Source organism: Artemia franciscana, chromosome 9 (assembly GCF_032884065.1).
Source record: "Artemia franciscana chromosome 9, ASM3288406v1, whole genome shotgun sequence".
Taxonomy (NCBI): Eukaryota; Metazoa; Arthropoda; class Branchiopoda; order Anostraca; family Artemiidae; genus Artemia; species Artemia franciscana.
The window spans coordinates 20,886,636-20,899,021 of record NC_088871.1 but is presented as its reverse complement, the minus strand read 5'-3'; the positions used below and the strand labels follow the sequence as shown (position 1 = coordinate 20,899,021).

Sequence of the window (12,386 nt, the reverse complement as noted above, 5' to 3'; positions counted from 1 at the left end):
TATATATATATATATATATATATATATATATATATATATATATATATATATATATATATATATATATATATATATATATATATATATACTAGCTGTTGGGGTGGCGCTTCGCGCCACCCCAACACCTAGTTGGTGGGGCGCTTCGCGCCCTCCCCCAAGCCCCCCCGCGCGCGTAAGTCGTTACGCGCCATATTAGTTACGCGCCATTGTAGTTGTGTCCCTGTGTCCCACCTGTGATTATAGATAGATTTATATATGTGTTTCAAACTACCTAAAAATTGCGAATATACAACATTTTTGGCTTTCCCACTACTGGGAGCCTTCCGTTTCCAATTGCCAGCAATTGATCTGAAAATGTTTGACCAGAGTCATCGGTTTGCAATCGGACACGCATATTTGTAGTTAATTTTAATATTTTTACGTGTGCCCATAAATTAGAATTTTTAAGGCAAGCATTCATTTCGTCTGCAGGAGTTAAACTACGTAAAAATTGCGAATATACAACATTCTTGGCTTTCCCATTGTCTGTGCATATACAAAGCCGTATGTACTAATAATGACGTCATATGCAAACTCTTTTTACAAACAAACAAACATGCATACACACAACTCGTTTTTATATAGATAGATAGATAGATAGATACAATACAAATTAACTGCGTAAAACTTGAGAATATACAACATTCTTCACTGTCCAATTGTCGCTGCATATAAATAGATTGTCAGGTTTACCGACCCTCGAACATGCAACGTACAATTGTCCATGGGAAAAACAATCAGTATTAAGATCTATACCACATTTTTCTAATGATTGACCTTGAGCTTTGTTAATGGTGATTGCAAATGCTAATCGAATTGGGAATTGCAATCTTTTAAATTGAAAATGCAGATCCGTTGGAATCATGGGAATGCGAGGAATAAGAACAGCCTCACCCTCAAAAGGCCCTGTCAAGATTGTGGCCTCTATTAGGTTTTCCATTGTTTTTTTTACGGCAAGTCGCGTGCCATTGCAAAGCTTTGGTGGGTTGATATTTCTTAAAAGTATTATTGGTACGCCTATTTTTAGTTGTAGCACGTGTGGTGGAAACCCTGAAAGATCTATGGAATTTAAAAATTCAGATGGATAATTAACCGCTTTATTTGGTTCCAAAACTGTGTCGACTGACTTGTAAAGGACTGCCTGGTCTCGAATCTTGGTCAAAACAATATTGTTGATTTCGTGGACGTCTGTATTTTTGGGTGCGAGAATCGCTCTTTCACTTAGCCATTTATTATTTTTATAATTTTTTAGAATATTCGGAAATACTTTTTCAATCAATTCATTTTTGGACGTCACTAAATTACAGAAATCAGCAGGTAGTTGTATACGTCCTGAAATTGAGTCTATCGTATCATAAATGTCTTTTTGTTCCGACGTTAACTTGGAAATGTTATTTTGTACATACGACAATAGATCACTCGTACTGTAACTTTGTTCACGATCCAATTCTACACATGTCGAAACAGCAGCGATACGGTTAGGTGAAGGCATTCCCAAATCCTGAAGAGGTTTGTTTGCCATACATACGCACAAATCTTCTATAATGACTAAAGTGTAGTTATACATTTCTGATGTAAAATCTAAAGTCATATCTGACGTCTCTAACTGTTTTCGATGGAGTATATCTTCGGACATTTTTGACTTATATTTAGAGTCGTAGAGTCTTCCTATCGTGGTATCTTTGAAGATGGTAGGTTGGCCGTCGACTGACTTACCCTGTTTTCGACGTTCAAATACTTTATTTTTAGTATTCCACGTGTAATACGAAGGTACTTCAGTATACAGCAGTTTTTTTGCAAAAGAATCATTTTTGCAAAGCGAAAAAAAAGCTGGGATAACCCACTGGTTATCTACTTCGATGGTGGTACCGTTGACATTGTAGGTTCTTCAGTCATTTTACAATTAGAAATTTCTCTTTCAACGGTCTTCTTACATTTAAAAATTTGTCTTTGAACGATATTCTTAAATACCTGTGTCCTGGTCGTCATTTATATTCCCTGTGTCCCGGTCGTCATTTGTGTCCCGGTATCCCAGTCTGTAATTTCTCTTTGAGTGTCCCGGTCGTTATTTATAATCCCTCTGTCCCGGTCGTCATTTGTGTCCCGGTCTGTAATTTCTCTTTGAGTGTTTTTTCTTTTTAGTATTTTTTAGTTTTTTACATTTTTCTTTTTCAGTTTTCTTTTTCTTCTTTATTTTTCAGTTTCACTATGAAATACATATCGCCGAGCCTTTATTTTTTTAAACTAAAATCTGGTAGGCATTGATGACCTTATCCAAGTCAAAATCCCAAACCCAATCATCATCGCTATCATTTTCAGTTTTGATATGTTTTGACTCTCGCTGTCCAGGTGGATCTTCATCTAACTGCGCGGTTTTGCGTTCTTTAGCCTCAAGCCTGCTGTTCTTTTGATTCCTCGGCACGCTTTCTTTTCTGACTTTCTCTATCAGCAGCAAGTTTTTTGGCATAGACTCTTTGAGCATCTTCATCGGCTTTTGCCATTGTAAGTTCATCAGTCATTTTAAACTTAAACATTAATAGATTTCTACGTGAACATATATGTCTTAAATATCTTTAATGACGTCACCGTCATAGCAAAAATGACGACAACTAATTTCATGACGTCAGTCAACACAGAAACATGACGTCACCTGATCCACAGACAGACAGACAACTTATTTTTATATATATACTAGCTGTTGGGGTGGCGCTTCACGCCACCCCAACACCTAGTTGGTGGGGGCGCTTCGCGCCCCCCCCAAGCCCCCCCGCGCGCGTAAGTCGTTACGCGCCATAATAGTTACGCGCCATTGTAGTTGTGTCCCTATGTCCCACCTGTGAATATAGATAGATATATATATATATATGGTTTTAACTACGTAAAACTTGCGAATATACAACATTCTTTGCTGTCCCATTGTCTTTGCATATATATAGATTGTCAGGTTTACCGACTCTTGAACATGCAACATATAATGGTCCCGTCATTTACATCCCCCTGTTTCCTCCGGTGTCCCCGTTGTAGTTGTGTCCCTGTGTCCCGGTCGTCATTTATATTCCCTGTGTCCCGGTCGTCATTTGTATCCCGGTGTCCCGGTCTGTATATACATTCGTTTTTTAGTTTTGTTTTTCTCCTTTATTTTTTTCCTTTTTTTTTCTTTTTTAGCTTATTTAGATTTTTAGATTTTTTAGTTTTTTTATTAGTTTTTAGTTTTTTTTTCTTTTTAGTTTTTTTGTCCCGGTCGTCATTTATATCCCCCTGTTTCCCCCGGTGTCCCCGTTGTAGTTGTGTCCCTGTGTCCCGGTCGTCATTTATATTCCCTGTGTCCCGGTCGTCATTTGTATCCCGGTGTACCGGTCTGTATATACATTCGTTTTTTAGTTTTGTTTTTCTCCTTTATTTTTTTCCTTTTTTTTTTCTTTTTTAGTTTATTTAGATTTTTAGATTTTTTAGTTTTTTTATTAGTTTTTAGTTTTTTTTTCTTTTTAGTTTTTTTGTAGTTTTTACCTTCTTTTTAGTTTTGTTAATTTTTTTTTTACTTATGTCCTGGTCGTCATTTATACTCCCTATGTCCCGGTGCTTTGTTGATTGCTAATCGAACATTCCTTTTGTCCTGGTCGCTTTCTCTTTGAGTGTCGTCATTTATTTTTTTCTTTTTTAGTTCTTTTAGTTTTTACCTTTTTTAGTTTTTTTTAGTTTTTTAGATGAAAATTTTTTTTAGTTTTTTCCTTTTTTTCTTTTTAGTTTTTATTGGTTTTACCTTTATGTTAGCTTATTTTTCAGTTTTTTCCTTTTTTTTTAGTTTTTTTTTATTTTTTATTTTTTTTAGTTTTTTACCTTTTTTTAGTTTTTTTAGTTTTTTTAGTTTTTTTAGTTTTTTAGCTTTTTTACTTTTTTTATTAGTTTTTAGTTTTTTTGTAGTTTTTGCCTTTTTTTAGTTTTTTCAGTTTTTTTTTAGTTTTTTATTGGTTTTTACCTTTATTTTAGCTTATTTTTCAGTTTTTTCCTTTTTTTTAGTTTTTTTTAGTTTTTAATTTTTTTAGTTTTTACCTTTTTTTAGTTTTTTTTAGTTTTTTTAGTTTTTTAGCTTTTTTATTTTTTTTATTAGTTTTTAGTTTTTTTTGTAGTTTTTGCCTTTTTTTTAGTTTTTTTTAGTTTTTTAGCTTTTTTATTAGTTTTTAGTTTTTTTTGTAGTTTTTGCCTTTTTTTAGTTTGACAACTTATTTTTATATATATAGATAGTTTTTTTTTTTTACTTATGTCCTGGTCGTCATTTATACTCCCTGTGTCCCGGTGCTTTGTTGATTGCTAATCGAACATTCCTTTTGTCCTGGTCGCTTTCTCTTTGAGTGTCGTCATTTATTAGTTTTTATAGATTATTAGTTTTTTCCTTTTTTTTTTTAGTTTTTTATTGGTTTTTACCTTTATTTTAGCTTATTTTTCAGTTTTTTCCTTTTTTTTAGTTTTTTTTTATTTTTTATTTTTTTTAGTTTTTTACCTTTTTTTAGTTTTTTTAGTTTTTTTAGTTTTTTAGCTTTTTTACTTTTTTTATTAGTTTTTAGTTTTTTTTTGTAGTTTTTGCCTTTTTTTAGTTTTTTCAGTTTTTTTTTTTAGTTTTTTATTGGTTTTTACCTTTATAGTTTTTTTAGTTTTTTAGCTTTTTTATTTTTTTTATTAGTTTTTAGTTTTTTTTGTAGTTTTTGCCTTTTTTTAGTTTTTTCAGTTTTGACGTCACCTGATCCAGTTTTTTCAGGTGACGCCACCTGACACATCCATCCACACATCCACAGACAGACAGACAACTTATTTTTATATATATAGATATCTTCTATATATATAAAAATAAGTTGTCTGTGGATCTGTGGATCTGTGGATCTGTGGATCAGGTGACGATCCACAAAAAAGGTAAAAAACTAAAAACTAAAAAAAAAAAACTGAAAAAACTAAAAAAAGGCAAAAACTACAAAAAAACTAAAAACTAATAAAAAAAATAAAAAAGCTAAAAAACTAAAAAAACTAAAAAAACTAAAAAACTAAAAAAACTAAAAACTAAAAAAAAACTTAAAAAAAGGAAAAAACTGAAAAATAGAAGAGAAAAAGAAAACTAATAAAATTAAGAATAAAATAAAAAAAAATAAAAAAGATAAAAACTAAAAAAAAAGTAAAAAGAAAAAACGAAAAAAACTAAAAAAGCTAAAAAAAAGGTAAAAACCAATAAAAAACTAAAAAGAAAAAAAGGAAAAAAAAACTAAAAAAACTAAAAACTAAAAAAAAAACTTAAAAAAAAGGAAAAAACTGAAAAATAGAAGAGAAAAAGAAAACTAATAAAATTAAGAATAAAAATAAAAAAAAATAAAAAAGATAAAAACTAAAAAAAAAAGTAAAAAGAAAAAACGAAAAAAACTAAAAAAGCTAAAAAAAGGTAAAAACCAATAAAAAACTAAAAAGAAAAAAAGGAAAAAAACTAAAAAAAATTTTCATCTAAAAAACTAAAAAAAACTAAAAAAGGTAAAAACTAAAAGAACTAAAAAAGAAAAAAACAAAAAAAAGGAAAAAAACTGAAAAATAAAGGAGAAAAAGAAAACTAAAAAAATATAAATAAAAATAAAAAAACTAAAAAGATAAAAACTTCAAAAAAACTAAAAAGAAAAAAGAAAAAAACTAAAAAACCTAAAAAAAGGTCAAAACCAATAAAAAAAAAACTAAAAGGGGAACACTGGGACACAAATGACGACCGGAATACTGGGAATATAAATGACGACCGGGACACAGGGAATGTTCAATTAGCAATTACCATCAACAAATCTCAAGGGCAATCATTAGAATCATGAGGTATAGATCTGAATATGGATTGTTTTTCCCATGGACAATTATATGTTGCATGTTCAAGAGTCGGTAAACCTGACAATCTAAATAAATGACGACACTCAAAGAGAAAGCGACCGGGACAAAAGGAATGTTCGATTAGCAATCAACAAAGCACCGGGACACAGGGAGTATAAATGACGACGACCGGGACACAGGGACATAACTACAAAGGGGACGCCGGGGTGCACAGGGGGATATATAAATGACGATGGCGACTCAGGGAATGGTCGATTAGCAATCACCATCAACAAAGCTCAAGGGCAATCATTAGAATCATGAGGTATAGATCTGAATACGGATTGTTTTCCCATGGACCATTATATGTTGCATGTTCAAGAGTCGGTAAACCTGACAATCTATTTATATGCACAGACAATGGGACAGCAAAGAATGTTGTATATTCGCAAGTTTTACGTAGTTAAAAACATATATATATATATATATATATATATATATATATATACAGGTGGGACATAGGGACACAACTACAATGGCGCGTAACTAATATGGCGCGTAACGACTTACGCGCGCGGGGGGGCTTGGGGGGGTTGGGCGCGAAGCGCCCCCACCAACTAGGTGTTGGGGTGGCGCGAAGCGCCACCCCAACAGCTAGTATATATATATATATATATATATATATATATATATATATATATATATATATATATATATATATATATATATATATATATATATATACATATATATATATATATGTACAAGACTAATAAACACTATTTCTCTCCTATAGCTTTTGAAATAGTTACAATTTGGAAAAGCGCCATCTTTTTTATGAAGTTCAGTCGGCATAGATATAGGTGACAAAAATATTCTATTAATGGATTGTTCTGAATATAAAAAATAATGCAGGAAAAATAAGTGACTTTGGAAAAATGGTAAGCGCTAACAGACTCCTACCTTTTGAAAATTCACTCTCAGCTTTTGCCCCTTCCTCTACAAGATCAACAAATCCTGTTTGTTCTTCGGCTGTATCAGCTAAAATTTGACGTTTTTCAGACCACAGAGCAGATTCGAGTTCTATAAAGGGACATTTTATTATATTACAAGACTAATTCCTATGTACTTATTTTCTGTGCATTTAGGAATGAGCCAAGTGATTTCGTGAACAATAAACGGTCATAAAGCTTGTTTGTCCTATCTGACCAGCAATCTCGCATGTTCACAAAGTCGTTACGTAACGTAATGTTCGTATGTTCGTTACGTAAGCTAATTAATAAGTTACGTATATCTTTTACTATTAAAAACATTCGTAAAAAATTAAAAGTTCTAGTTACCTTTTTAAGTAACAAAAAAATCGGAGGGCAGCTAGGCTTCCTCCCCCGCTCCTTTTTTTCTCAAAATCATTCGATCAAAACTATGAGAAAGCCATTTAGCCAAAAAATAAATAAATATGCAAATTTTGTTTTATTTACTCGTCTGCGGAGAGCCAAAATCAAAACATGCATTGATTCAAAAACGTTCAAAAATTAAATAAAAAAAAAACAATTTTTTTTAACTGAAAGTAAGAAGCGACATTAAAAGCTAAAAGGAACAGAAATTACTTCGTATGTGAAAGGGGCTGCTTCCTCATCAACGTCCCGCTCTTTAAGCTAAAGTTTTTTACTGTTTTAAAAAGGTAGAGTTGAGAGAAAGAGTCAAATTTTAAGATAAAAAGTGGGGCGTTGATGAGGAAGCAGCCCCTTTCATATGCGAAGTAATTTCTTTTCGTTTTAAATTTTAATGTCGCTTCTTACTTTCAGTTAAAAAAAAATTGTTTTTTTTTATTTAATACCGTATAAGGATAAGACCTTCGCTAAAGCTTTTCTATTAACAGAATCGAAAGCTCGCTCATAATCTACGAAACTGAGGACCTAAGGTTTTTGACACCGAAGGCACCTCTCAATTATCAATATAAGAGTGAAAATTTGGTCGTCACATCCTCTACTTTTTCTAAAAAGGTAGAGGATGACACTCACTCTTGTCACCTTTCTTATACAGTGCTTTAATTAAGGTTTTCCTAAAACAATTAGGTAAATCCCATTTTTCAAGAATCATATTCATAATCTTCAGCAGCTTATTTCTAACCTCAGAGCCACAATATTTAAGAAACTCATATATCACACTATCAGCACTTAAAGCCTTATTATTTTTTAATGCTTTTAGTACTGTCGCTAATTCTTCCTCGCAAAACATATCTTCCTTCACATCCAAGGTATCACAAATTTTTTCATTTTCATCTATATCTTTTCCTGCAACTTTATCTCGGTTTAGCCCATTGAATGAATGAATGAATGAATGAATGAACTTTATTACCCGTAAAAGTATAAAAACACAAAGTATGCAGTATTATAAATAAACAAAAGCAAAAACGATCAACAGCGAAAAAAAAAAATCAATCTATAAAAAGACAACATGGACTAATTAACCAGTATCATTATGAAAAAAAAAGGCTCCCGGTCGTCATTTATATTCCCTGTGTCCCGGTCGTCATTTGTATCCCGGTGTACCGGTCTGTATATACATTCGTTTTTTAGTTTTGTTTTTCTCCTTTATTTTTTTCCTTTTTTTTTTCTTTTTTAGTTTATTTAGATTTTTAGATTTTTTAGTTTTTTTATTAGTTTTTAGTTTTTTTTTCTTTTTAGTTTTTTTGTAGTTTTTACCTTCTTTTTAGTTTTGTTAATTTTTTTTTTACTTATGTCCTGGTCGTCATTTATACTCCCTATGTCCCGGTGCTTTGTTGATTGCTAATCGAACATTCCTTTTGTCCTGGTCGCTTTCTCTTTGAGTGTCGTCATTTATTTTTTTCTTTTTTAGTTCTTTTAGTTTTTACCTTTTTTAGTTTTTTTTAGTTTTTTAGATGAAAATTTTTTTTAGTTTTTTCCTTTTTTTCTTTTTAGTTTTTATTGGTTTTACCTTTATGTTAGCTTATTTTTCAGTTTTTTCCTTTTTTTTTAGTTTTTTTTTATTTTTTATTTTTTTTAGTTTTTTACCTTTTTTAGTTTTTTTAGTTTTTTTAGTTTTTTTAGTTTTTTAGCTTTTTTACTTTTTTTATTAGTTTTTAGTTTTTTTGTAGTTTTTGCCTTTTTTTAGTTTTTTCAGTTTTTTTTTAGTTTTTTATTGGTTTTTACCTTTATTTTAGCTTATTTTTCAGTTTTTTCCTTTTTTTTAGTTTTTTTTAGTTTTTAATTTTTTTAGTTTTTACCTTTTTTTAGTTTTTTTTAGTTTTTTTAGTTTTTTAGCTTTTTTATTTTTTTTATTAGTTTTTAGTTTTTTTTGTAGTTTTTGCCTTTTTTTTAGTTTTTTTTAGTTTTTTAGCTTTTTTATTAGTTTTTAGTTTTTTTTGTAGTTTTTGCCTTTTTTTAGTTTGACAACTTATTTTTATATATATAGATAGTTTTTTTTTTTTACTTATGTCCTGGTCGTCATTTATACTCCCTGTGTCCCGGTGCTTTGTTGATTGCTAATCGAACATTCCTTTTGTCCTGGTCGCTTTCTCTTTGAGTGTCGTCATTTATTAGTTTTTATAGATTATTAGTTTTTTCCTTTTTTTTTTTAGTTTTTTATTGGTTTTTACCTTTATTTTAGCTTATTTTTCAGTTTTTTCCTTTTTTTTAGTTTTTTTTTATTTTTTATTTTTTTTAGTTTTTTACCTTTTTTTAGTTTTTTTAGTTTTTTTAGTTTTTTAGCTTTTTTACTTTTTTTATTAGTTTTTAGTTTTTTTTTGTAGTTTTTGCCTTTTTTTAGTTTTTTCAGTTTTTTTTTTTAGTTTTTTATTGGTTTTTACCTTTATAGTTTTTTTAGTTTTTTAGCTTTTTTATTTTTTTTATTAGTTTTTAGTTTTTTTTGTAGTTTTTGCCTTTTTTTAGTTTTTTCAGTTTTGACGTCACCTGATCCAGTTTTTTCAGGTGACGCCACCTGACACATCCATCCACACATCCACAGACAGACAGACAACTTATTTTTATATATATAGATATCTTCTATATATATAAAAATAAGTTGTCTGTGGATCTGTGGATCTGTGGATCTGTGGATCAGGTGACGATCCACAAAAAAGGTAAAAAACTAAAAACTAAAAAAAAAAAAACTGAAAAAACTAAAAAAAGGCAAAAACTACAAAAAAACTAAAAACTAATAAAAAAAATAAAAAAGCTAAAAAACTAAAAAAACTAAAAAAACTAAAAAACTAAAAAAACTAAAAACTAAAAAAAAACTTAAAAAAAGGAAAAAACTGAAAAATAGAAGAGAAAAAGAAAACTAATAAAATTAAGAATAAAATAAAAAAAAATAAAAAAGATAAAAACTAAAAAAAAAGTAAAAAGAAAAAACGAAAAAAACTAAAAAAGCTAAAAAAAAGGTAAAAACCAATAAAAAACTAAAAAGAAAAAAAGGAAAAAAAAACTAAAAAAACTAAAAACTAAAAAAAAAACTTAAAAAAAAGGAAAAAACTGAAAAATAGAAGAGAAAAAGAAAACTAATAAAATTAAGAATAAAAATAAAAAAAAATAAAAAAGATAAAAACTAAAAAAAAAAGTAAAAAGAAAAAACGAAAAAAACTAAAAAAGCTAAAAAAAGGTAAAAACCAATAAAAAACTAAAAAGAAAAAAAGGAAAAAAACTAAAAAAAATTTTCATCTAAAAAACTAAAAAAAACTAAAAAAGGTAAAAACTAAAAGAACTAAAAAAGAAAAAAACAAAAAAAAGGAAAAAAACTGAAAAATAAAGGAGAAAAAGAAAACTAAAAAAATATAAATAAAAATAAAAAAACTAAAAAGATAAAAACTTCAAAAAAACTAAAAAGAAAAAAGAAAAAAACTAAAAAACCTAAAAAAAGGTCAAAACCAATAAAAAAAAAACTAAAAGGGGAACACTGGGACACAAATGACGACCGGAATACTGGGAATATAAATGACGACCGGGACACAGGGAATGTTCAATTAGCAATTACCATCAACAAATCTCAAGGGCAATCATTAGAATCATGAGGTATAGATCTGAATATGGATTGTTTTTCCCATGGACAATTATATGTTGCATGTTCAAGAGTCGGTAAACCTGACAATCTAAATAAATGACGACACTCAAAGAGAAAGCGACCGGGACAAAAGGAATGTTCGATTAGCAATCAACAAAGCACCGGGACACAGGGAGTATAAATGACGACGACCGGGACACAGGGACATAACTACAAAGGGGACGCCGGGGTGCACAGGGGGATATATAAATGACGATGGCGACTCAGGGAATGGTCGATTAGCAATCACCATCAACAAAGCTCAAGGGCAATCATTAGAATCATGAGGTATAGATCTGAATACGGATTGTTTTCCCATGGACCATTATATGTTGCATGTTCAAGAGTCGGTAAACCTGACAATCTATTTATATGCACAGACAATGGGACAGCAAAGAATGTTGTATATTCGCAAGTTTTACGTAGTTAAAAACATATATATATATATATATATATATATATATATATATACAGGTGGGACATAGGGACACAACTACAATGGCGCGTAACTAATATGGCGCGTAACGACTTACGCGCGCGGGGGGGCTTGGGGGGGTTGGGCGCGAAGCGCCCCCACCAACTAGGTGTTGGGGTGGCGCGAAGCGCCACCCCAACAGCTAGTATATATATATATATATATATATATATATATATATATATATATATATATATATATATATATATATATATATATATATATATATATATATATATACATATATATATATATATGTACAAGACTAATAAACACTATTTCTCTCCTATAGCTTTTGAAATAGTTACAATTTGGAAAAGCGCCATCTTTTTTATGAAGTTCAGTCGGCATAGATATAGGTGACAAAAATATTCTATTAATGGATTGTTCTGAATATAAAAAATAATGCAGGAAAAATAAGTGACTTTGGAAAAATGGTAAGCGCTAACAGACTCCTACCTTTTGAAAATTCACTCTCAGCTTTTGCCCCTTCCTCTACAAGATCAACAAATCCTGTTTGTTCTTCGGCTGTATCAGCTAAAATTTGACGTTTTTCAGACCACAGAGCAGATTCGAGTTCTATAAAGGGACATTTTATTATATTACAAGACTAATTCCTATGTACTTATTTTCTGTGCATTTAGGAATGAGCCAAGTGATTTCGTGAACAATAAACGGTCATAAAGCTTGTTTGTCCTATCTGACCAGCAATCTCGCATGTTCACAAAGTCTAGAGATTAAATTGCCTGTAAACATTCATTACAGAAACATGCAGTTAAATTGTAATTGGATAATTTGAAACAACATTCCAAGTCAAATTAAAAATTTATTACGTGATTTCAAGGCAATGAAAGAAGCAGAATTTTGATTTCAATACAAAGATCGAATTAAAAGGGGCCTTCTAAATTTGTTTGTTAAAGATAATCACTTTTATAGTCCACATAATAGTAATGACCACTAATCACAAATTAGTAACTTTGCAGTATAAGCT

At 29.9% G+C, this 12,386-nt stretch overlaps 1 protein-coding gene across 1 annotated transcript in view; it reads right to left on the bottom strand.

Annotated features, from left to right (window-relative positions):
- LOC136031140 (lachesin-like) overlaps nt 1–12,386 on the bottom strand; it is a 129,929-nt gene that overhangs the window by 7,908 nt on the left and 109,635 nt on the right. Inside the window, exons 8-9 of the mRNA XM_065710460.1 lie at nt 11,855–11,974; nt 6,826–6,945 (exon numbers count right to left, since the gene is read on the bottom strand). Of these exons, the coding sequence (XP_065566532.1) occupies nt 6,826–6,945; nt 11,855–11,974 (240 nt within the window). The remainder of the gene's footprint in view (nt 1–6,825; nt 6,946–11,854; nt 11,975–12,386) is intronic.